The 24,696-nt window shown below is 46.3% G+C and overlaps 2 protein-coding genes across 2 annotated transcripts in view; one reads left to right on the top strand and one right to left on the bottom strand.

Moving 5' to 3' along the window:
* LOC142574988 (uncharacterized) overlaps window positions 1-24,696 on the bottom strand; it is a 108,158-nt gene that overhangs the window by 62,367 nt on the left and 21,095 nt on the right. The window lies entirely within an intron of this gene.
* On the top strand, window positions 18,871-21,072 carry LOC142573848 (uncharacterized). Its single transcript, XM_075683078.1, has 4 exons — window positions 18,871-18,906; window positions 18,979-19,139; window positions 20,239-20,359; window positions 20,842-21,072. The coding sequence occupies exons 1-4, from the start codon at window positions 18,871-18,873 to the stop codon at window positions 21,070-21,072; spliced, it is 549 nt and encodes a 182-aa protein (XP_075539193.1).

Below are 24,696 nucleotides of genomic sequence, written 5' to 3' on the forward strand. Positions count from 1 at the left end.
CACAAAAATTGGGCACGAAACTGCGGTAATGCGCACAAAGCCCTCAAAATCGACGGACATTGTACTTTGTCTTCGCTATCGGGATCAGAACAACTGCCATGCCTTTGTCAAGGTCAGGGTGCACACTGGTGCTGCTGAGAATATCACGTAGAAATTTAAGGTTCTTGTAGCCAAAGTGACATTTTGCAAAGTGACAAGTGGTGCAGATGGCTTGAAGAACCGCCTTAAGCCGCTGTATGTGTTACTCAAACGTGGTGGAAAAAACTACATCGTCTAAGTAGACTAAACACGAGTGCAACTTAAGGTCAGATAACACTGTGTCCATCATGCGTTGAAAGGTTACCGGAGCGGAACACAATCCAAAGGGGAGGACCTTAAATTGATAGAGATGGTCGGGTGCTATAAACGCCTTTTTTCCTGGTCCCGTTCGTCAAGTTCAATCTGCCAGTACCCACTACGCAGATACATTGAAGAAAAGTCTCGCAGGCGATCCAAAGAGTTCTCAACCCAAGGAAGGGGGTAAATGTCTTTTTCCGTGATCGTGTTCAGTTTGCGATAATAGACACAGAATGGTAGTGAACGGTCTTTGTTCTTAAGTAATACACCAAGTGAAGCCGAAGAGCTTGACATCTTCGTCTACCATTTGTTTAAGTTGATGAACAGCATCCTGTTCTCTCTGCGACACGCGATAAGCGTGATGGCGAACAGGTTGGACTGTCGGTTCAGTTATGATTCTGCGTTTGGTTAAAGAAGTCTCCTTGACCTTCAACGTAGTGGCGAAACACTCGCTAAATGATAACAACAGAGTGAGGAGCAGCTCCTTTTCGGCTTGGTCTAGTTGTGGGTTGACGTTCGTATGAGTGGTCAAGTCGACATCTATTAGTTCCGGTATCGAGATTGTCGTTACCGAAGCACAGGCGCTGGACTCGGCCACTGTTTCAAAGTAGGCCATGGTGGTATGCCTTGCAAAGTGCTTGTGTTCGCCACTGAAGTCGGTAACTACGATCGTGGTTTGCCGATTTTGGAGCTCCACGAGACCTCGTGCGACGCCGACTTCTCGGTCCAGCAAAATGGTGAGGTTACCGTCGGCGATGCCTATTCCTAGTTAGTCTTGTGGAAATTCAACGAGGACGAAAATGCTACTTCGTGGCGGTAACGTCATGCAGTCATCGACCACGCGTATATCCTCGCGGTGATGTTCGTCCTCCACACTCGAATCCGCAGAACCATGTTTAGAAAAAGTCACGAACAAGTCACGCAAGTTAACAATCGCCCCATATTCCTGGAGAAAATCCATACCCAGTGTATAAAAACTAACTAGACGCGAAGAAACCAGACAAAGAGCTACTCAATGTTCCATCTTTTTCTTCCCTTCGCAGCGCCCACCTGCCCCATTTATTCATCTTTTTCTACATACCCCCCGGTAGCGTTGTCAAATTCAAGCTTGTACAATTTCTGCACTGGCCTTCTTATAAGCTTGCTATCTTGAGCTTTCACACGGCAGGCTCGGATTATTCCATCTTGACCAGGCAACACGTTCACGACTCGTCCCAGTGGCCAAATACCTCTAGAGATGTCAGGTTTCTCGATGAGTACTACGTAATCTACTTGTAGACTGCTACTAGGATGCAATGGGTAGGGGTGAAGTGCCCGCAGCTCGAAGAGGTATTCTTTCTTCTATCGGATCCACAGGTGGTCCACGAGCTTCTTGCGGTACCGCAACTTCTTGCTGAGGAAACGTCACGTAGCCTGTGCACTTCGAGTTTCGTCATCAGTGTTGGTTCGCTCTGGAGAGGGAGTAAATGAGCTGCCGACCAGAAAATGAGCAGGAAGTGGTGGAGAGGGCTCTCTAGCGTCCGTATACGCATAGGTTAAGGGTCTTGAATTGATAACCGCCTCTACCTCCAGCAGTACAGTATAAGTTTGTTCGCTGTTGAGCTTTGTCTTTCCCAGCACTTTGCGTAAAGATCATTTAAGTGATCGGATAAGTCTCTCCCACCAGCCGCCCCACCAAGGCGCACCTGGCATAATAAAGTTCCTTCTATGCGATGCGTCAAGAGCAAAGATGCAAATGGAGAACTCTTCATGGTGTTCCAAATGTCCCATAGGTCTCGCGACGCTCTCTTAAATGCGAGAGCATTATCGGAGTACAGTGCTGCGGGCCAAAAACACTCCTCTACGGGCCAAAAACATACGGAACGCTAGTAAAAAGAAGCTTGTAGAGATTCCATTCGTCAATTCAAGGTGTACAGCTCTAGTGGGCGCACATGTGAGCAACAAAATATAAGCTTTGTATGTAACTTCATCAGTCTCATGTTCATTTACATATAGTGGGCACGTCGGCTGGTCCTCCTGTGGCACCATGCTCAAGCCGTTTCTTTTCTACGTGCACGTTAGTAACGAACTATCATCTGTTAAGTCTAGCAATCCTTACTTAGTCCAGCTGACGTCCACCCTGTATTGTGCCATTCAACAAGTGTTGCTGTCTTTGCTGATGCTATGTGGGGACGTTGAGCCCAACCCAGGGCCCTCGACTTCCGAATTGTTATCACAGTTCCTCGAAGGTCAGAACAATATCCAAAAAAAGGCTTGATGACATTGAGTCGCAATTAAAAAGTGTCGAGGAAACTCCTGTAATAATTAAAAGGTTCAGTGATAAATTTACTACTCTTGAAACGACCATTCGTAACTTGGAAAGTAAACTCTTTGATTTGGAGGACAGAAGTAGGCATGTACACCTTGTAGTGTTCGGCATACCAGAAAAGAAAGACGACGCCTCTGATGACCTCATGGATAGCGTGGTTGATAATGTGTTCAAGAATACTCTAGACGTGACCGTTAACTCAGTCGAACGGATTCATAGGCTAGGGCTACAGCAGCGCGGTAAAGGGCGACCAGTGATCGTGAAATTTGTTGATCACAGGGAAAAGTTAACGTCCAAAAAATTGCAACGAATTGAAAGGGAAGAGAATCTCTATCTCCAAGGATTTTCCTACAACCACTAGGCATCTGAGGAAACTACTCTGGAACAGTACCTCAGAAATTAGGAAATGCGGTACAAAGGTAAAGCTCGTATATGGTAAAGTTAAGATTGACAATCGATTACTCACATTAGACGAAGTTCAGCGCGAAATGGCCGGTGCGCACACACCAGCTACCAGAGGAATTTCTAATAAATGAAACGATAACAATGACAAACACTTCCGATGCTTAAATATTAATGCTCGTAGCATTCTAGCTAAAAGCGATGATTTAGACAGTGTCATTTTAACTGATCAGCCTCAACTATTGATAATTACGGAAACGTGGCTTCACACTGAGATTGGCGACGACGAAATCACGCCCCAGGGATACCGGGTCTACCCCAAGGACAGGGAATCTCGAGGCGGCGGAGTAGCAATATTTTTAAGGAAACCTTAAAAGATGAAAGATTGGCCGATATACCAGATCGTGAATGTGTTATCGTAACGGTAGAGTCAGGTGGTTCGAAGTTCATAGTAGGTGCTTTTTACCGCCCACCAGGCACAGATGAAACATTCTTTGATAAGCTTAATGAATTTCTTTGCTCCGTCCATGTCTACTCCAGCAACATATTACTTGGCGGTGATCTCAATGTCCCTTCAGTCACATGGGATACGGATTTCCCTGTACCGTCTACAAATGCAGCTAAACGCTCAGTTGACATAGTCCTTTATCATGATTTAACCCAACTGGTTAAGCTACGCGCCCGCACCCAGAACACTACTGCCTCAACCCTGGATCTTTTTTTTCGTTAACAATGGCATGTTGCGTCGTGTGTCGGGTATCGACGTGGTTGATGGAATATCCCACCACAGATTGGTGTGCCTGTGCGTTACGCTGAACGAAGTGACAAAAACAAAGAGGGAAGAGCGAGTGGTCTCGGTCTTCTCGCGTGCCAAGGACGTAGAAATACTAGACACACTTGACCTACATTTTTCTCGATTTACCACGCTTTCTGAGTCTAGCACCAGTACTGTTGACGCCCTTTGGTGTTTCTTTAAGAACCTTGTACTGCGATGCGTTCAGGACTATGTACCAACAAAAGTAAAGATAAGAAATGTTCGCCCGTGGATTACTATGCCAGTGGTTCGCCTGCGAAGAAAAGCGAAAAAGTTAAGAAAACAACATCATCAGAACCCATCCCCGTCGTGCACGCTTAAACTCAGTGTCGTGCGCAGAGAATTGAAAGACAGCGAAATTCTGGCAACACTTTTCTCCTAGAAAGAAGTGCCTCCTTAATATGCGTATAAATGGTGCTATTGTTACGAACAAAGAAGTAATTGCGGAATCATTTAACGCATTCTTTTGTTCAGTGTTTATCGATGATGATGGTAGAAGGTCATGCCCCAACACAGCTAATTATATTTTACCAGTAAGTGACATCTCCACATATGAGGAAGGGATCTTCTCGTTGTTGCTTCATATCGATCCAAAAAATCGTCTGGTATAGATGTCATACTTAACGCATTCCTTGTGAGGTATGCTGAATGGTGCTCTAAATTCTTGTGCATTATTTTTCAGAGATCGTTTTTTCAGTGCGAGCTTCCCAGCGATTGGAAATTCGCAAAAATTGTTCCTTTACTTAAAACATCAAATGCTACCCTCATTTCATCCTACAGACCCATTTCTCTTCTGTGCTTATGTGGAAAATTTTTGGAACACATAATTTTCAAGCACCTGTCACTTTTTCTCGAGCAACATAACCTAATCAACGACAGAGAGCACGGCGTTCGTAGGGGGCTCTCAACTATCACACAAATGCTGGAAACTGTTCATGATAATGCTGCTATCCTAGATAAACAAGGACAAATTAACATGATCTTCCTAGACTTTGAAAAAGCGTTTCATTGCGTGTCCCATCCCAAACTTCTGACAAAATTATACTAAAATCTATACTGAAAAATGACACCTTAATTTCATGTATCGAGGCCTACCTCTCGTATCGAAATCAAACTGTCACTATCGACAACGTGTGCTCCGATCCACGACCGGCGAAGTCGGGAATCCCTCAAGGTTCAGTGCTTGGGCCACTGCTCTTTTTAATATTCATAGATGACATCTCCCTTGAGATTCGCATTATCATTAAGTTATTTGCCGACGACTGCATTCTTGATCAGGAAATACGCAGTCCATGCGACCAGGCTCTCTTAAACACAGCTTTAATCAAAATATCTTCCTGGTGTGAAGTCTGGCAAATGAAGGTCAACGAAAAGAACACGGTCGCTGTGAGCGTGACGCGTAAACGGTCTCCCTTAACATGCGATTATTTTATTAATGGCCAAAAACGACCTTTGTAGCAATTGCTACGAAACGGATGGATGTCTGAGTTTCCTTTTATTAACTATCTTTCGTTGATACTTACAAGTACTTAGGCGTCATACTTAGCGCTGATTTTAGGTGGAACGAGGATGTTGCCTACATCGAAAAGAAAGCTATGCAGAAATTGGGATTTTTAAGAAGTTCTCTGCGCAAATCCACCCCAAAATTAAAACTAATGGCGTACAAAACTTACATGGGTCCAATCCTCGAGTACTCTTCCGTGTTCTGGGATCCGCATAGCCAAGAAAACATTAAAAAGCTAGAAATTATTCAAAGGCAAGCAATTAGATTTGTTTACAATCGCTACAGTTCCTTTACATCCCCCACCGCACTTCTAAATACCGCTGACCTGGATACATTGCCGACAAGAAGACAAAATCATAGTTTCAAATACATGTTTTTACTTTACCATGACAAGCTGTCCATAAACAAGGACACGTACATAGAATCCCTTAATCGGCGATGCACGCGATCCGAGCGCCCAAAGAAACTGATGGAGCATTCTTGCAAGACACGAGCTTTTAAAAATCACTTTTCTTCCGCGCACCGTTACTGAATGGAATGCTCTTTCTGCTGATAGGGTGAATTGTGCTGCGGGAACAATACACTTGACGTCATCTCCTCATACATGCCCCCCCCCCCTTCTCCTATCTGGCCTCGTTCAACGCACGCGCACTACGCTTCAATTTACGTTTTCTACTACTTTTTCATTGCGCTAAAAATATTTGCCCGGCGTCATGTGTATCTTTCGGTGCTCGCAAGGCGTAATGTTTTACAAATTTATCTTGCTCTGATTATGGTATGTTCAATCCTTGCAGCGATGTTTGTCTAGAGATGTCTGTTGCCGCCATTCTGCCCTTGAATTGTATAACTTCTAGTGTTTCATTTTCTAGAGTTTGTTTCTTGTACCTGTGCATGAATCACGTTCTCCCTAGTACCGCCTACATTGGACTTGCTTTGGTAGCTTCTTCTATTGCCCTTCGAGATTTGTTTCTCTTTGTTTCCAAATCTGTTTTTCTGTTATAACCCACTCCTGCCTATGGTCCCATACGAGAGGTCGGCAGTACTCCTGAAATAAATAAATAAATAAATATAGTAAACCTGCAAAGTCTAATCCCATAACTTCAAACGGCCGTGATGTGAGAAGCCTGTGTTCAGTCATTGGCGCAAATTGTACCTTTACAGGTTTTTCCTGCATTTTTTGCAGAGAAAGCAAGCATTGATGATCCGTTTAATTTCTTGCCGAGCACGTATAACCCAGTAGCGCTGTCAAATCTGCATCATAGTGCTTGGCCCACCGCCTTGTAAAACTCTACAGTAAGCATCAGTAACAACCAACGCCGTGAAGGGATGACTTTGCGGTAGAATAACCGTGTGCTTTTCGTCATACCTAGCGTTCATTCTTTCAAGTCGGCCGCCAAGTCGAAGCTGCCCGCTGTGATCAAGGTAAAGGTGGAAATCGCACTGTACGGAGTGTTTCTAGACAGTGTCTCTAAGCGGGAAGTGTTTAATGTCATTCGTGAATACTTCAAGCTGGGCACGACAGATCCAGAACATTTCAGTCTTGTTTAGCTCCTCTCTCAAAATAGTTCCAAAGAGCGTCGTTTGAATACTTCGACAGCGATCCACAAATCGAAATACCTAGGCAGCGACGCGCAGGAGCTTCTGTAGGTTGCCAAACTTCCTTAAGCCAAGGTTTCCACTATTCTCGGCGCTTGAAGAAGTACATGTGGCGCGTCACACTCTGACTCCTCGCAGATCGGTGTGCCCATGTCCGAGTCTGTAGGCCAGGTTGATTTTGGCGGGGATAACCATTCAGGTCCACTCTACAGGCTGCGACATGTACGTAGAATCTTTAAACATGCGCCTCTAATCAATAAATCTGACGGATTGTCTTTTCCTGGGCAGTAACGCAATAGCAGTGGGTCAGTAAATGCTGCAATTTCAGTCACTGTGCTTTACAAACTGACCCAACTTGTTACTGTCACCCCGTATCCAGCTCAGTGTGATTGTTGAGTCTGTCCACATGACGCAGGGAAAACGCGTTGAATCCCGCAATGAGCGGATGTATTTTAATAATCTGGCTCCTACTACCACAGATATAAGCTCGAGCTTCGGCAGTGTTAAAGCCTTGGCAGGTGCTACTCGAGACGTCGCTACTATTAGCGATTTGCTCTATTTCCGCCGTCATCAACTGTTCTCAAACAGGCACATACTCTATAAGACTTCAGGCAGGCATCGATGAATATATGCAGCTCTGCCTTCTCGACCGCTCCATATAGCCCATCTCTCCCGCAGCGCGGAATCTTGATGAAGCCAAGCTGGATTACGTCTGCGCACCATGCTGTCCATGTCCTCTTGATCTCCTCTTGTAACTGGTCATCTAAAGACTGGCCTAAAACCCACAGGCGTTGAAACAAAACCTTTGCAGTGACGAGGAAAGGCGAGAGAATACCAAGAGGGTCGAAAACTCTGGAAGCATCTTTGAGAAGTGTACGTTTTGTGTCAGGCTGAGCTGAGGATAAGTATTGGGTTATAGATTTGGAAGAAAACTTGAAGCAATCAGTTTCGGTATCCCATTGCATTCCCAAAACTGCAGTCGATTCTCTTGATGCACTTTCCACTTGCTCCTCCTGGTTGTCGAAAATGTTCTGTAGTTGCTGGTTGTTAGTGTTCCATTTGCCTTCATCTTGCATAATTGCCTTCGATCGCTCATAGATGCTCAGACCGTCTTCGAATGTCTCTACACCCAGCAATAAATCGTCTACATAAAAGAACGTCTTCAAAATAGAAGCAAGTGCTTTGTCCTTACACGCGTTGTCTAAGTGGTGATGAATAGTCGCCATAAGCAAGAAAGGGCTTGATGTTGATCCAAGTGGTACCCCGGTCATGCGCCATTCGACAATGTTACTGTTTTGGGTGACGGGAATGGCATCAAACAGAGAAACCGGAATGCATCTCGGTCGGTCTCCTGTATCTCAATTTGTAAGAATGCCTTCTCGATATCGGAGTTGATGGCAACCGGAAACCACCGAAAGCGAAGCAGTACTTGTAACTGTGGGTTGAGGTTCACCCCTTTATCCAGGCAGTCGCTGAGTCATGGAAGGCCTTGAGCGTGTTAAGATACGTCGAACACAACCCAGAGCATGGTAGTCAGCCATTCCTCTCGTATAACTTCCCTATGTGGCATATAATAGGTGACCCGAACAATAGGAACACTCTTAGGTACCACTTCAGCGTGTCCTAGCTCCATTTATTGTCATATGACTGCGTTGTATCGCTCCAATAATCCTTCATTCATTGATAGCCTTTTTGCCAGTTTTTGTAGACGTGCGAGCGTGGTATCACGGCTGCTTCCAAGTAGCTGTTGCTGATCTTCTTTCCAAGGCAGCGCCACGGTGTATGTACCATTTTTCTTGCGAATTGTTCCTCGGAACCGTGCAATAGACTCAGGAGAGGGAGGTTCGCCAGAATCTGTGATGCCCATTGCTTCGAGGTGCCAGAACGACTGTAGAATCTGCCAGGTTGTGTCATCGTCAGTAATCGTTTCCACTCGCAGAACGCAGACCATAATGTTAGCGTCGCAGTTAAGAAAGGCTTTTTGGTGACTTGGTCATTGCAGTATCCATCGAATGCCGTGTTGATTGCGACAAGTCCTGGAATTTCTGTGCTCCTTACTTCTCTCATAACGATTTCCCAAAGATGGTCAGCTCCAATCAACAAGTTGAGGCCGTTCTCAGTATCCACTTCAATAAGATTCTTGTCGTCATCAAGAAATTTGCCCTCACATCGCAGCTTCCGAACGTAGTTGTTATCAGCTGTCGGCGCAGCAATGTCGTGGCAGAAAACTGGAACTACAATTTCTCGAACAATATGGATGTCGGAACAGTGCTCACTACGCAGTGGTACTTCAAAAATCTTTCGTACTTCAGCAGAACATGTTTCGGCCACCGCCGAGTCTAACAGCACCGAGAACTGTGTTAGGAACACCACCGCCGCGCGGCCAGTAGTCTCGTTCACCGGAAACAGGTCGTCCACCTTCCCATTCGCAGCAGCCACGTCGCCTGTCGTCCCCTATGGCGTTTGGCCTCTCCTTTTCGGGAAACTAAGAAATGCAGCTCTCGGAAGTGGTACGCCATTGCCTACTACCGCAGGAAATCCTCTGTCTATGCCCATAAGGAGAAGTGTGTTAGACGTTAAAATAGACGTCGTACCTGTCTAAGCGATCATTGACAATGGAGCCCACGTTTCTGGAATGACTGCTAGCCTACGTAGAAGTTTAAAGAAGGTCCACACCCCAGCAGCTGCCCGAGTGCTTCGTGTGCCCGAGGGCGTTCTTCAGTTGGAACTGCCTCAACTCGACGATGCTCCGAGTACCGCCCCACCGCACTTGTGCTCGCTTCAACATGGGTGTCTGTTACCCGAGGCAGTTACTGATGTCAGTTTGACCGCCCAGCCACAGGTTCCTGAAGGCGAATGTGTCCTTCGCCCTATCATACACTTGCTTTTGAACCGGAACGTTGGGGTTCCGAATACGTTGGTTACGCTTATTAATAACGACGCCGTTCTACAGCTTCTGTATTTCAGCCTGTGCCCTCAAGTAATTCCGGCCGGCATGTTCTTGGCCAGCGTTTCTAGCGGTTGCGAATTTGACATTGATAGTCTGAATGGCGAGAATTGCTTATTAGGGTCAATTGCATGTGATAGCGCAGGTTTCTGAATGGATGACTTCGCGAAAATGATTGCACCTGACCTCACCTCTGCACAGGCCACGGACATGCCTTACCTGCTTAAATCGTGCAGTGACATTTTTGATTTCGGTGACTAGGCCAAACATCTGTTGTTCACCACGGTATAAATACTGTATACACGAATCGTATTCATCGGCGTCCCTATCGTGTATCGCACGCTGAACGTAGAGTCATCCAATCAGAAGGAGACGCAATGCGCCGCAAAGCAGTCATCGAACCATCAACCAGTCCTTGTGCCTCGCCTGTCGTCCTTTTGAAAAATAAAGATGGTACCTGGCGTTTTTGCGTCGATTATCGCCACTAATTCAAGATCAGGAGAAAAGACGTCTACCCGCAACCACGCATCAATGACGCCTTGGACAGTTTGCACGGAGACATATGTTTCTCGTCCATTAATCGTCCACGATCCATTGGGCACGGAAGCAACAGCATGATGCGGATTCTTAATCCATTCGTCTATCTTGTGCAGCTGATTTCCTCTCCCCGGGTGATACCGACGGCACGGGACGGCTCTGGTCCCATGACTCAGGGTGAGATAGCTCGGCTGGGGAACCACTCCGGCTCCTTCCGCCCTGCGACGACGGTGGTCACCGAAACCTTCGTCTTCCAACGCAAGTCGATAGGGATGCTACACACTGACGGGACTCCCAGCTTGGACCAGGTGGCGCTTCGGGGCTACTTAAAGCGAGACTGGACCAGCACGCGCTCTACGGGCACGGCAGCAACAGCATGATGCGGATTCCTAATCCTTTCGTCTATCTTGTGCAGGTTAGGCGTTACGGCAAATGTATTCGCTAAAATAATGCGTTCCTTCTTATGCTGCCGTGCCCAAGGCTGCTATGTCCTATACTGTGTGATGTGGCAATACGCGCAGCGGAATTACTGCTACTGGCTGGAGACGTCGAAACAAACACCGGCCCAGATCTTGAACAGATCTCCAGACAACTCGAGGGCGATTGCCGGAGACATAAAAAGCATTAAAGAGGATCGACTAACATAAATTGAAGCGAAACTGGAAGCCATGGCTGCACTTGACCAAAATTTTTGACTGCTTAAACAAGGTCACCAACTTGGAGAAGGTAGTTTCCTCGCTTGAACTAAAACTGGATGATTTGGAATATCGCTCGAGACGGTGTAATCTTTAGTTTACGGAATTCCAGAAGATGAACAAGAGGACAACGAATCCCTTGAACAAACTTTTAATGAAAGCATTGCCAAGAACATTCTTGAAATTCAACCTGTCGCCATTGAACGCATTCATAGGTTAGGAAAGCCTTCACCCGAGAAAACCAGGCCTGTAATACTAAATCTTCTGGATTTCCGTGAAAAGACTTTTATGCTAAAAAACTGACGCAAACTTAAATATACTGAATACGCGATCAGTGAAGACTTCTCTGTCCGAGTACGCGACATAAGGAAAAAACTGTGGGTTAGTGCAAAATCAATGAAAGATTCCGGTGTAAATGTTGCGCTCGTTTGCGATAAAGTCCGAAGCAACGGCGAATTCTTTCAGTGGGATGAAGAAAAGAACTGCCGGGTATCTGTAAAGGCACAGAAAAGTGTGAGTAAAAGCAAAAAAAAAACCAGCAAGGAATTGGACCACACCTACGTGCCCAACCGCCCCAAAAACGAAACAAACGCCCTTTGGAAACATAAATTCGCCTAGTATCCTCAATAGGCTTGACGCACTAGAGTCTCTTCTTATCAGCCTAGAGCCTGACTTTATGGCGATTACGGAAACGTGGCTTACAGATGACATACAGGACAAAGAAATAGCCCCACCCGACTATGTGATTGTGCGCAAAGACAGATTAAAGCGAGGGGGAGGAGTGGCTTTACTAATCAATTACAAAATTCCTTTCACTGTCTTACCAGAAGTCGAGAATGCCGAAGCACTTTTTTTGCAAACTCAGTTTTGGTGCGACCACTATCAGTGTCGGTTAAGTAAACCGTAGCCCTTCGACTGATGAACGCGCAATGACATCATTATATAAGTATATGGAACTTCACGTCGAAAAATCCCGGCTGATACTTCTTGAGGATTGCAACCTTCCGGGTATCGTCGGGCGAACTATGTGTTGTCGCTCTCCTTGTTCCGAAATTGTTTTTGATATTATGCTTAGTTTTGACTTGTCACAAGTTGTCAATGAGTCCACACGTGTTCAAGGGAATGCATCCAACATTCTTGACCTCATATTTCCGAGCAATCACTTTAGAACGATAAAACTAACTTAGCAGTGCTAGATGGAATATCAGATCGCAAATTAACATTATGCACTACTCCCATTCAGGCCGTAACAAATCCTTTTATTTCGAAAACTAGATATCCATACTTTGCAAAAGCTGGCGACTCAAGCATAGCTAATTACTCAATCTTTGAGTGTCAGTCATTTGAAGAACTCGCTAATTCTTCAGACACTGATATAGACGCAATATGGGAAAGGTTTAAAGCCATTGTATCCCACTACATCAATATCTATATACCAAGAAAAACCAAACGAATAAATAGAAATAACCCGTAGATAACACGTGATGTCGTTTATGCGAAGCGCATAGTGAAGCGACTAAGGAAATTGCTCAAAACAAAGAAAGGTCCTGAACATGAACGTAAACTCACGTGTGCTGTCAAAGGAATGAAAGCGAAGATTAGTACAGCGAAAGCACATTCATTTTCAGTTACGCTTTTTAACTTTTTAAAACATTCCCCTAGAATGTTTTGGAAGTACCTTAGCCCCAAAAAACAAAGCAACACTCTCAATTCTCAGGAACAAAATTTAGGTTCTGCAAATTCATTAAATACAAAGTTCCAGTCTGTGTTCACTGCTGACGGTGGTCGCATTCCGGAGGTGAATCGCTACAACCAGACACCGCTAGACATGCCAACGATAACTGAGTCAGGAGGGCTCAACTTATTACTATCAATGGACACAAAAAAAGGAAACGGTCCGGACAATATTCCCAACACTTTTCTTCAAAGATATGCCGAAGTCAACGCGAGATATCTACATCTAATATTTAATTAATCCTTATCAACATGGAGCCTTGCAAAGGAATGAAAAATAGCAAAAGTAATCCCCGTTCATAAAGCAGGAAGCAAATTGATGTCGGTAATTACAGAGCAATATCGCTAACGTCCACAGTAGGAAAATTATTAGAGCGTATCATATTAAAGCATATCACGAGCTATCTAGAGCAAGCACAAATATTATCGCCTGTCCATCATGGTTTCCGGCGGGGACTTTCAACTATAACCCAATTCTTTGAATTAAGGCGTGACTTATCCCAAAGCGTTGATAATCGAAAACAAGTTGACTTAATACCATCAGGGTTTTCGAAGGCGTTTGATAGAGTTACCCATCAAAAACTAATCAGCAAACTGAAAACAACTTCAGGCAATGGGTCTTTTGTCGATTGGATCTAAGATTACTTAACCAACCGGTTTCAGTATGCTGTTGTTAACAATGAAATTTCTTCAATTGCAAAAGTTACATCGGGGGTTACATCAAGGGTGCGCTTTTGCTCTCACTTTATTCCTTATTTTTTATTAATGATTTGCCCTCTAACATCCGCGTTAAAATGAAGCTTTCTGCCGACGACTGCGTTCTTCATAATGAAATTAACTCTATGAATGATCACGTTGATTTTAGCAGTGCCATTCATGATGGAGCGATGTAGTGTAAAAAGTGGCAGATGGAACTGAACTGTCTTTTTTTCTATAACCCGCAAAAAACATAGGTCGGACTTTGAGTACGCTATCAATAACATACCACTCACCCGAGTTCATTAGCATAAATATATTGGCTTGATCATTTCACATGATCTTTAAAACGGGTTCTGCTTTAAAACGGTTGTTCTGCCTCAGAAGAAGACTTCGAGCTGCTCCAGCGGAGATGAAACTGCTATCATACAACGCATTTACTCGCTATGTTCTCGAATATGGTAACGAAATTTGGTTTTCTTATACACAACAGCTTATTAACAAACTAGAAGGAGTGCAGCGAAAGCCAATTAGATTCACCTTTTACAAATACAAGAATAGCAATTCACCTACCCAACTGCTAAAACAAGCCTGTATTTCTACTCTGCGAAACCGCCAAAATAGCAAGACTAAAATTATTGTTCCAATTAATACACAATGCATTACGAATAAATACTTCTTTGTATACATCCCTAGCTGACACCAGACCTCCGCGCCATAAGCATTCACTAACACTTAAAGAATATGCATTTCGCACTGACTGTTTTAGATATTCGTTCTTTCCTCTTGCAATAAGAGAATGGAATAGCCTGGACCCCTGCATAACGAATAACACATCGGTGCCGAAATTTGTAACCCTTGTAGAAGAACTGTTGCGCAATAATTAGATTATGTTAGCCGCAAATAACACACCACTCACGTCATTGTATAAAATAAAATCTGTATGAGCATTGTATCTGCCTATGCAATTGTACCCCTTTTTGCAAAATGCAAAGTACCATTCATGTTTTATTGCCTATCATATGTCTGTCTATATCTGCTTCGTGTCGATTGCAAATATCACTGTTGAAATTGTGTAAACCTGTTTTATCGTTATTTGTGAGTATATAATATATGCTCAACCTGTAAAAATCCCAATGGGATTGACAGTATCTGAAATAAATAAATAAAATTCTTCGGTCCGGCTAGTGTCACATTTCAGTTGATGAAATGGACCGCGATAAGACGGCCTTAATCATGCCGGATGGCTTATATCAGTTCAACGTCGTGCCCTTTGGCCTATATAATGGTCCTGTGACATTAGAACGTATGATGCACTCTCTTCTGCGGGGCTATAAATGGACCACCTGTCTTTGTTGCCTTGACTACGTTATTCTTTCTTCTGCTATGTTCGGCAACCATCTTACCCGACTTGCTGCAATTCTTGCGGTCTTCTTAAAAGGCGGCCTTCAACTGAACTGTACGAATTATCAATTCGGGCGCCATCAGATCACCGTGTCGGGACACTTCGTTCACGCATCCGGTGTTCAACCAGATACAGAAAAAGTTCGCGTAGTACGCAGTGTCCCTGTGCCACGTTCTCCTTCTGGCGTGCGCTGCTTGGTTGGCCTGTGTTCTTACTTTCGCCGTTTCGTCAAAAACTTCGCCGACGTTGCTCGGCCTTTGACAGATCTTCTAAAGAAGAACACACCATTCTCATGGTGTTGGGAGCAGGCTCAAGCGTTCACCACTCTCATCGGGCTTCTGACCACCTCTCCCATACTTGCCCTCTTTGACCGGTCAGCACAGACCGAAGTCCACACTGAACCAAGCGGCCATGGCATCGGCGCTGTTCTCGCCCACCAACAGAATGGCACCGAGTACGTGACAGTTTACGCTAGCCACTTTCTGTCAGCTTGCGAGAAAAATTAATTCCAGCACCGAGAAGGAGTGCTTGGCTTTAGTCTGGGGTGTCGCCAAGTTCCGGCTATATTTGTATGGCCGCATGTTTTCGGTCGTCACAGAGCACCATGCACTCTGCTTGCCCTCTTCCCTACGGGACCCAATTTGACGGCTTCGTCGCTGGGCTTTGCGGCTACAGGAATTTTTAATTAGGGTGATTACAAGACTGGACGCCTCCACAAGGACGCTGGCTGCCTCTCGCGTCACCCTGTGGATCCTTCCGATCCTGCTGCGCTTGATCCTGTGATCTGCGTGATGGCTTTGACTGACATGACCGACATGCGCGCTGAACAACAACGCGACGCATCCTTACACTCCATCATCGGCGGAGTGCAGTCTGGCATAACCGACGGCACGCGCCGGATGTTCGTGCTGCATGATGGCATCCTCTACCACCACAATATGAACCCTGAGGGCCCTGAGTTGCTCCTCGTCCTTCCTCGTCATCTGCGATTCGTCGTTCTCGAACAACTACACGATGCACCGACGGCTGCACACCTTGGAGTGTTACGTACATGCGGCCGCGTACAACGCGGGTTCTTCTGGCCGGGTCTCTACTGCCTTGTCGCCATTATGTCGGATCTTGTGAATTGTGTGGGCGCCAGAAGAAGCCTGCCTTTGCCCCTGTTGGACTACTCCATCCAATTGAAGTTCCCTCTGAACCGTTCTTTCGCGTAGCCTTTGACCTGATTGGCTTTTTTCCGACAAGACTAGAGTGAAGAAATGGGTCGCAATCGCTACTGATTAAGCAGCACGCTACGCGATAACAAAGGCGTTGCCGACTAGTTGCGCAAGAGACGTCGCTGATTTTCTCCTCCACGACGTAATTCTCCTCCACGGTGCACCTCGACATTTACTTAAAGGCCGCGGCCGTTCATCCTAATCTCCTGTTGTCGACGACCTCCTCCACTCTTGTGCACTAGCACAAGCTGTCCACCGCCTACCACCCACAAACGAACCGTCTTCCGGAACCTCTCAACGAAAAAATCGCAGAGATGCTGTGGATGCCCGTCTCCTACAATTACCGCGACTGGGACGTCCCGCTGGCTTACGTGACGTTCGCGTATAAATCATCGCGACATGACACCGCAGGATATTCACCCTTTTATCTCTTGTATGGTCGCGACCTCACAATGCCGTTTAACACCATCCTCCATTCTGTGGCACGTGTTGCAGGTGAGTACGCTCGTAAAGTTATCGATCGCGCTCATATGGCACGTCAAGTCGCCCGATCTCGTTTATTAGCCTCGCAGTATATACAAAAAGAGCATTACGACAACTGCCATCCCGATGTTAAGTTCACACGAGGTGGTTGGGTGCTCCTCTGGTCACCATGTCGTCGGGTTGGCCTCTCCCAGAAGCTTCTTTGTCGCTACACAGGGCCTTATGAAGTCCTATGCCAAGTTAGCGACGTAAGTTACGAGATTTCGCCGCTACACTTTGATGCATCCTCAAGTCAGACGCCTCAAGTCAGACGCCTCAAGTCAGACGCCTCAAGTCAGACGTTTCGCGGCCAACTTCGCTAGCAACTCTTCGCCTACCATGCGCCAAAATTGCGCCTCGCCACCTGGGGGCTCCTGTTACGGAAGGATGAAAGAAGAGAGAGGAAGAAGAAGATCGGAGACGCTGGCTGCTGCGCGTTGTTGATGGTCAGCCATCTTAACTACTCTGACTCATCTTGTATATATATTGTAAATAACGGCTTTCTATAGTCGTAACATCTCCGTAACAATATTGTCGCACGCGGGACCACCTAAGTTTTGACTCACCACACATTTAGGAGACGCTATGAGGTGGTGGCAAGCACTCAGCCAACATACTATATGTTGCACAAATTCCATTTGCGCAATTTGTGAGAATTGTGCAAGAAGTTGTATGTCTGCTACAAGCAAGGCCTCGCTTTCAGTGCAGTGCTCGATGAGGAAAGATTTTTTATACGAACCATGGACATTACTCCTAACTTTTCCCGTGTGTTGTAAACATTACTTAGCGTGTAGAGTAATGGTACTGTCTGCTTTGGTTTTCTTGTACTCGCTTGTATATCACTTATGGCAGTTATGGCTCCTCTCTTGGTATCTTTTTGTATTAAGAATGATTGGTAGAGTACAGAAGGCTGGAGTAGATGACTGGCTTTTTATATTCAAAGTCAAGAAAGGCACCGACAAATGGAAGCACACTGTGTGGATAGAAGTTGTATACATAGGAATAAAGTGCTTCATAAAAGCTCTCTGGCATTTCGATAGGTGGGTCCTGTGTTTTTCAAAGGCTGATTTGCACACAGTGTGCTTTGTATACTGCATCGCTTTATGTCTGCATTGCATTAAGCGCGTCCCGCAATGCATTTTCGACCGTCACGATCGGCAGGCCACGGGTTCAGCGCACGGCAGATGAAGACGCTGCCTTATGCAAACGTAAGCGCAAGCGCAATCGTGCCCGTAATAAGAGACTCTTAAGGTGGTTCCGCGTTGAGTCGCTGCCGTTTGGCCACGTTCTCCCGGTTGCGAACCTGGTGATCAGCACCGCGACGACGTCTGGCTTCCGTCTGGTTGATGCGCACGCTGGCATCGGATTGTCGACGAACCCGCACGGCTTCTGCATGTCGTTGCTGATACACGGTATCGAATCGTGTCAGATGCCCGTGACCGTTCATAAATAACAAGAGGGTATGCAACTTTACCACATGTGTATTCATGAAACTTCAACGTTAAAAAAATGCAGTCCTAAACAAGCAATCAAATCACATATGCATAGCATCGGGTCGCTCAGAATTTCTTGTGCTCGTTGGGTGGTTGTTGGTTTTGGACTTCGACATTGGTTCAATTTGGATTGGCTGAAATCTTCGCGTTCAACCATCTTTGTAAAAGTGGCTGTGATTTTTATACACGAGTTCTCTTAGGAGTGGTAGGAGGTAAGTTAAAGAAGGCAACACAAGTATACTGGGGCCTAGCAGGTGGTTGTGCGTCCTGGTCTCCCGAGTTATCTCGAGAGTTGCAGGGAAAGGATTAACAAGGCAGAGTTCAGAAAGGGTGCCTGGCGATCATTCGGGCACTGGTCAATTTTCGTCTGCGCTTTCGACGTCGTAACTGACCACCGTGCCATTTGCTGGCTTTCGTCCTTGAAAGACCCTTAAGGACAACTCAGCCGCTCGGCGCTTTGCTTACCTGAATATCGTATTATACCCCTCTTACACGGGCACTTTAACGGCCGTTAAGGAAAACGGCAGTTGGCCTTACCGGCCGTTAGGCGGAGTTACACGGCAGCGCGAGCGCCGTTGGAAATCCAACGGCGATTGACATCAACGGAGCTCGCCGGTCTCCGTTCCGCCGCCGCTTCCCTCCGTTTCGTCGTGAGGTAGACAAGATGGCAGCCCCCAGCAGCAACGTGTCCCCGCTGCAGGTGAGCGCGCCGGCGCAAAAGCGCTTTGCTTGGACAGCGTCACTGACGCATTTGCTTATCAACTTGTGGCAGGATTACCTGGCCGAACTGCGAGCGCAAAAACACAATGCGCCCGTCTACGCGAGGATGACGGCGCTGTTTAACCAGCTCGCAAGCGAGGAATGTGGGCACGCCGTGTGCATCACAGTCAAGCAGATCAAACACAAGATGGAAAACTTGGCCCAGGCTCACAAGTAAGTTACCTTGAATTTATTAGTGACCTTTAAGCCGACATATATACGCCTTGTCAGGCATGTTCAATAAGATCTGGCGCGCCGCACGGCCCGACATGTGTTTCGATGCCATAGGCAACGTCGAATTTTGCTTGAAGTGGGCTCGAATGTGACTCTCTCGACTCTTTGGACTCATTGTAACGCTCATGCAGCAATGCGGGAATAGCGATGACATCTTAGCGTAGTACAATTCGTTTTGATATGTAGCCGTTTGCCGTAATCTAGGCATGGCCGGCGTAGCCTCACAGAATGTATTTGCATCGAGAAGTCTGTTCTACCAGCTACTCGAAATAAGATTTTGACATGTGCAGTAGCTTTCATATAGCTTGCGATGCAGTGCAGCTAACAATCGCTAATGTCGCACTATGAAAGCACTAGTGTTCGCATTGAATGCAAACAATACTGCTTTCTTGTTTCATATGCAAATTCCATTAGCCACAAAACAATAATACTATACTAATACAATTAATTCCATGCATTATTTCTTTAGTTGGAATGGAGTGGCACGTTCTAGGTCGTTTTCGACACAAAACATCATTGTACTGATCAAGAACCTGTTTGTTCAACGCAACCACTCAATTTATTATAGTTACACACTATTTGCAGAGGCTGGGGTGGGGTGGTACTTTTAGGTAGCTGTCAACACAGTGTGCTAAAAGACTTGAAATGTTCTTTTCTGACGAAGTCGTGCATATAGCAGTGCAGGAAAAAACACACATGTCGTGCATATGGCATCAGCCCAAGTGATTGAACTTTACGTCTTGAATAGAGCAGGAAGCGCTGAATGCATATCCTAATCAAGAATCTCACCCAAACTTATGTCTTGACTGTCTATAGGCTAATAACTTGTATCTTGATTATCAGCTGATTTTGATCGAAGCCTATTGAGCTCGCATCATAATTCAACAGCTTTCTCCTTGTTGTTTACCACTTTGCCTGCAGTTTTAACTTTCAGCACAAGGAGGTTCATAGTTCTTGGCAGTTTGTACTTGTGCAGAAAAAAAATCGTGTTCGTCCCTTACGACATAAAGAAGTGACTCTTGGCTGTTGTTTATTTCAGAAAGGCAAGCACTGCTGGCACTGGGTCTGCTGCAACTCAGTGCCCGTTCTACAAACGGTTGCACACCTTCCTGGGGAACCTGCCTATGAATGACAGAAGGCTGGTACAAGAGAGCTTTCAGGTGCAACATTTGTTTATTTTGGCTGTATGCAAACACTAGAAATGGACTGACACACAGAAGACAGTTGGCAGTAAAGAGAATTTCATGTTACTAAAGCACATGACATGAACACGAGGCATTGTTGTGTGCCAGAGTACTAAAATGCACAGATAATTTTAATAAGCGTCAGTCTTTGTAGCTTCGAAACCATTGGTTAACATTTCCGACATAACGGAAGGCACAATACTTCTTACTTTTCTTGGAATTATGAAAATAGGGTGAGACAGGTAAGGCTGGTTATGTTGCAAAAGGGTACCAGCGTAGGCCATGTGCTTTAGGGTGTACCAAAACTCTTTGAGAGAAAACAGCAACTGTTGCATAAAGTTCTGGTATATTGAAGTGTTTCTGCACATTATGTGTACCGCTTCCACTCATCATGCAACACTGTAATAATCACTTAGAAGCAACATTCAGTAACCTTCTGTTGTTATTCTTTTCCTAAGCTGGACATGGTGGAGCGGCTGCCAGAGGGCGCAGAGATTGTTGCCCCAAGACCGCCATCAGAAGCGCCGAGCAGTGCAGACACCGTAAATGTCGAGGTGTCGACTAGTCTGGCCTCGACCAGTCTGGCCCCGACCAGTGAGGCATCGACGAGCCAGGCTTCAACACCTGCTGCATCATCCGAGAAAAGTCACACGCGCAAAAGGCGACCAGCCGACATCATCAATAGATAAAGTTGTGCTGCTGCTAGAAAGGCAGGAAAACCGTGCCGAAAAGATGGCTAAAAAGGAGTACAAGCTTTCCAAAAAGACGGTCAGTCTCAAGGAGGAGGCCAATGACATATACCGTGAAATGGTGACCATAATCCGCCAATACTTTGAAAGCCGGCAGGAGCGTCAACCTGACTGCCCAGACAGCCCTGAATAAAGACCCGTGTACACACATGCTCCAAAAATTGCCCAGTCTTTCACGTTCTGTTCATTGTTCACAATTGCATGCCTAAAACAAAGCTTTTCGAAGTATTCATGGCTTCAATGAAAAGATGTGCTTGGCCAAAGCACGTCGGACACTTTCACCTGACGAGCTCACTGCGTTGCTCACACAAACAGGATGCGGAAGCTCCCCGGCTGCTGCTTCAGCACTCCACTGTGTGTCGCACTGATCACGCATGTGCTCGCATACATTGTGAAGGATGCAACAAACTCGCACAATGCTGTTGACATTTTCGATTTGGCACTCAATTGCCTTCAAGACCCTGAACCTAGCCTTCAATCTCCCAAAGGCATTCTCAACGACACGCCTCGCTTTTGAGAGTGTGTAATTGAACGTTTGCACTGTTGGGCTGCTTGCACTCATGTGAAGGAAAGGTTTCATGAAGTGACGCTGCAAAGGAAAGGCCTGGTCACAGAGGAGGACCGCTCCTATTGGTATCCCGTCAATAATTTGGCCTGGTTGAGTGAAGAGATCAGTTCCTACTACGTCCAGTAATATCGAGCCTCTGTACACGGCTGCATCATGATTGCGCCCTGGAGACCCTACATTAATAAACATGAACTTGTAGTTGTGGTCTACAACAGCAAGCAAAATTATGCTATACCAGCCCTTATAGTTGTAATAGTCCTGCGCATCTTCTTTGGGCGGCGAGACTTTTATAACGCAACCGTCCAGCGCGCCAAAGCCCTGCGGTAAGCCTGTGCAGGCTTCGAACTATCGCACGCGGTCTCTAACATTGTTCAGTGACCGAAACCGCACAACTTGGGGCTCAAGAACATCTACGGCAACATCACGAAATTCTCGGAAGATCAGGTTCACGGATGGCCAACTCACACCGAAGAGATGCGCCACAGTCCTTTCCTCTGCCGATGTGGCGAGTCTGTAAAGCGAGAGGGCGACGCGCTGGTGTAGGGGTATGCAAGCTCGCATGTTTGTATCCTCCCGTGTTAGTGAAGGACACGAGCTCACGATGTAGGCCAATGTGGAACGGCTCACGCGAAAGTTGGCCTTGAAATCTTGATCCGACAACGTCGGCACGGTGGTGTCGTACCAAGACGGTGGTCTGAAAAGCGTCCACACACTCCTTTGCCTGGCAGACATCACCACAGCGAGTGCAGCGAGGCTGCGACATCGCCTCTCGGCCGCCTTCCGCTTCTTCTTGATTGACGCTTTCTGAATGCGCACAGCTTGCAGTTCAGCCCTTTTTGCAGACGACAAGGCCTCGTAGTGCGCAACCAGGAGAAGCAAATCGGGTGGACAATCACGGTCGCATTCATAAGGCGGCCGGCTAACCTCCATTCCGCGGCTGTTCTCGGGTGCGCGTCGCAAAGTCGCACCACGTTCAACACTGCACCTGCTGAATCGCGCAGATGGTCACTCGCGGTACGCAAGAAAAAAAGGAAACGCACAGTGGTGCTGCGGTTAGTACAAGCGATGGAACGTGAAATGGGACGCTTCACCACATTGAAACCACAACAAACGCAGCCATTTTGCAACGCCGTGGATCGGATTGGATCGGCTAACTGAGCTTCTTCGCTAGTTTTGCAAACAACTTTTGAAAATAGTGAAACAAACACACTGGACAGCATGTAGCGCAGAAAATAATTGGAGAAACTATTTTTTAGAGTTGGCGAGGTAAAAAGTTCAAGAGTCACGTGATCAATCGTCGAAACGAAAGTGAACCGACTGAGCATGGAAAGTGCCGTGTGAGCGTTGCCACCACCGTTCCGTTCCCACTGCCATTACGGCGTTCAACTGCCGTTTGCGTTAACGGCCGTTGCAAGTGCCCGTGTAACAGGGGTATTAGTGTCTGTCGTATGCTGCTCCAGTCGAAAGCCTGCTGTTACTGGCGCGCCCTCCCCCTCCACTGAGGAAAACTGATTTCAGTTCTCTGTCAGGTTCCTCGACTATGCTATTACCGCTGACCGCCACTGATATGCTTGCGCAGCAGCTCCAGGAACCGCAGCTTGTCATGCGGCTTCATTGTATTGCCGCTCCATCTGTCAGTCTTTCCACACGGGTGCTACGCCGCCACGCAACCCAATTTTCCATGCGATACAACATACTATACCCCCACAACTATTTGCTCGACTTCTACTGCCTATATATCGTATTCTGTGCTCCAATATCCCTGCGTATATGCACACCGATTCCCGAAGCACCGACACCGGCGTCCTAAAGAACAACACGCGGCTGCATCAGCGCTGTCACTGGCGTGGAATGTGCCGCTTTGTTTAGAAGCACGCCCGATCTGGCACCCCTTTTCAACGAATCGACACCTCTGCAGATTGTCCTATTGGCGCGTTGCAGCCGTTACCATGCCCGACTCGACCATTTGACCACATTGGCATCGACCACTATAATGCGACCGCATGCAGCGGATGTGAAGACCGATGAACTGGTGGAGTCCATTATCTGACACGCTACGCCGAAAGGATGGCCCTTCCTGCAGCGAACGCCCGCGATGTTGCTGTTTTTATATTTGACGGCTTTGTTCTCCGCCACGGTGCTCCTCGATAACTGTAGAATGACAGTGGTCGTGTCGTCATCTCAAAAGTCATCCAAGCCCTTCTGGCTGAGTGGAAAATAACACAAAGGAAATGGACCGCGTGTCATCGACAAACACACGGTCAGGCTGAGCGACTAAATTGCTCCCTCGAGGACATGTAGAGGATGTATGTCTTGTCCAACCACGCCAATTGAAACACTGTACTGCCATTCCTTAGGTTCGTCTACAACACCGCCATGCAGTGGTGGTGCAGGCAGCAATCGAAATCGAAGTGTCTGAAGTTACATATAGTTGCATCACAGGTGACCTGTTCAGCTTCGAATTTGAGACAACGTATCACTCTGTCGCATCACCTCTTCACTGCAGCTGTAGAAAACCAATATCTGCAATTCCGCAAATCTGCAAGTACTACTTCCAGCGACTACTCAATGCAATTACGTGGATGGCCTGCGTCACCATCGTTGCTTCGCCGGGTAGATAAAAAAATTGTGCAGACCCACGCCCTGTCAATTGGTAGCGGAGGCAGCAAACGAGAGTGGCGTGTCTTCCATTGCGTATACTTCACTCACAGGTTTAAAAAACAATATTCATCTCTAATACAAGCTCATTTTTGCTGCCTCTACTAATGATTAGTTGAAATTGATTTCGTTTTAGTATTTCCAGTGCTTATATTGTTCTCTTATACTGTGCTCCTTGCTTTTCGTTGCTGCATTGGGAAACGATGTTTCAGAACCCGCACGCCAATTAGTAAACCTTAGGCGTCACCTTCGTAAGCAAGTAAGAGAGATCAAGCAAACTCTAGAATTCATGGAAATTTTATTTATTTATTTATTTACAATACCCCTAAAGGCCCTCG

The sequence above is a fragment of the Dermacentor variabilis genome, chromosome 3 (assembly GCF_050947875.1).
Source record: "Dermacentor variabilis isolate Ectoservices chromosome 3, ASM5094787v1, whole genome shotgun sequence".
NCBI classification, from domain to species: domain Eukaryota; kingdom Metazoa; phylum Arthropoda; class Arachnida; order Ixodida; family Ixodidae; genus Dermacentor; species Dermacentor variabilis.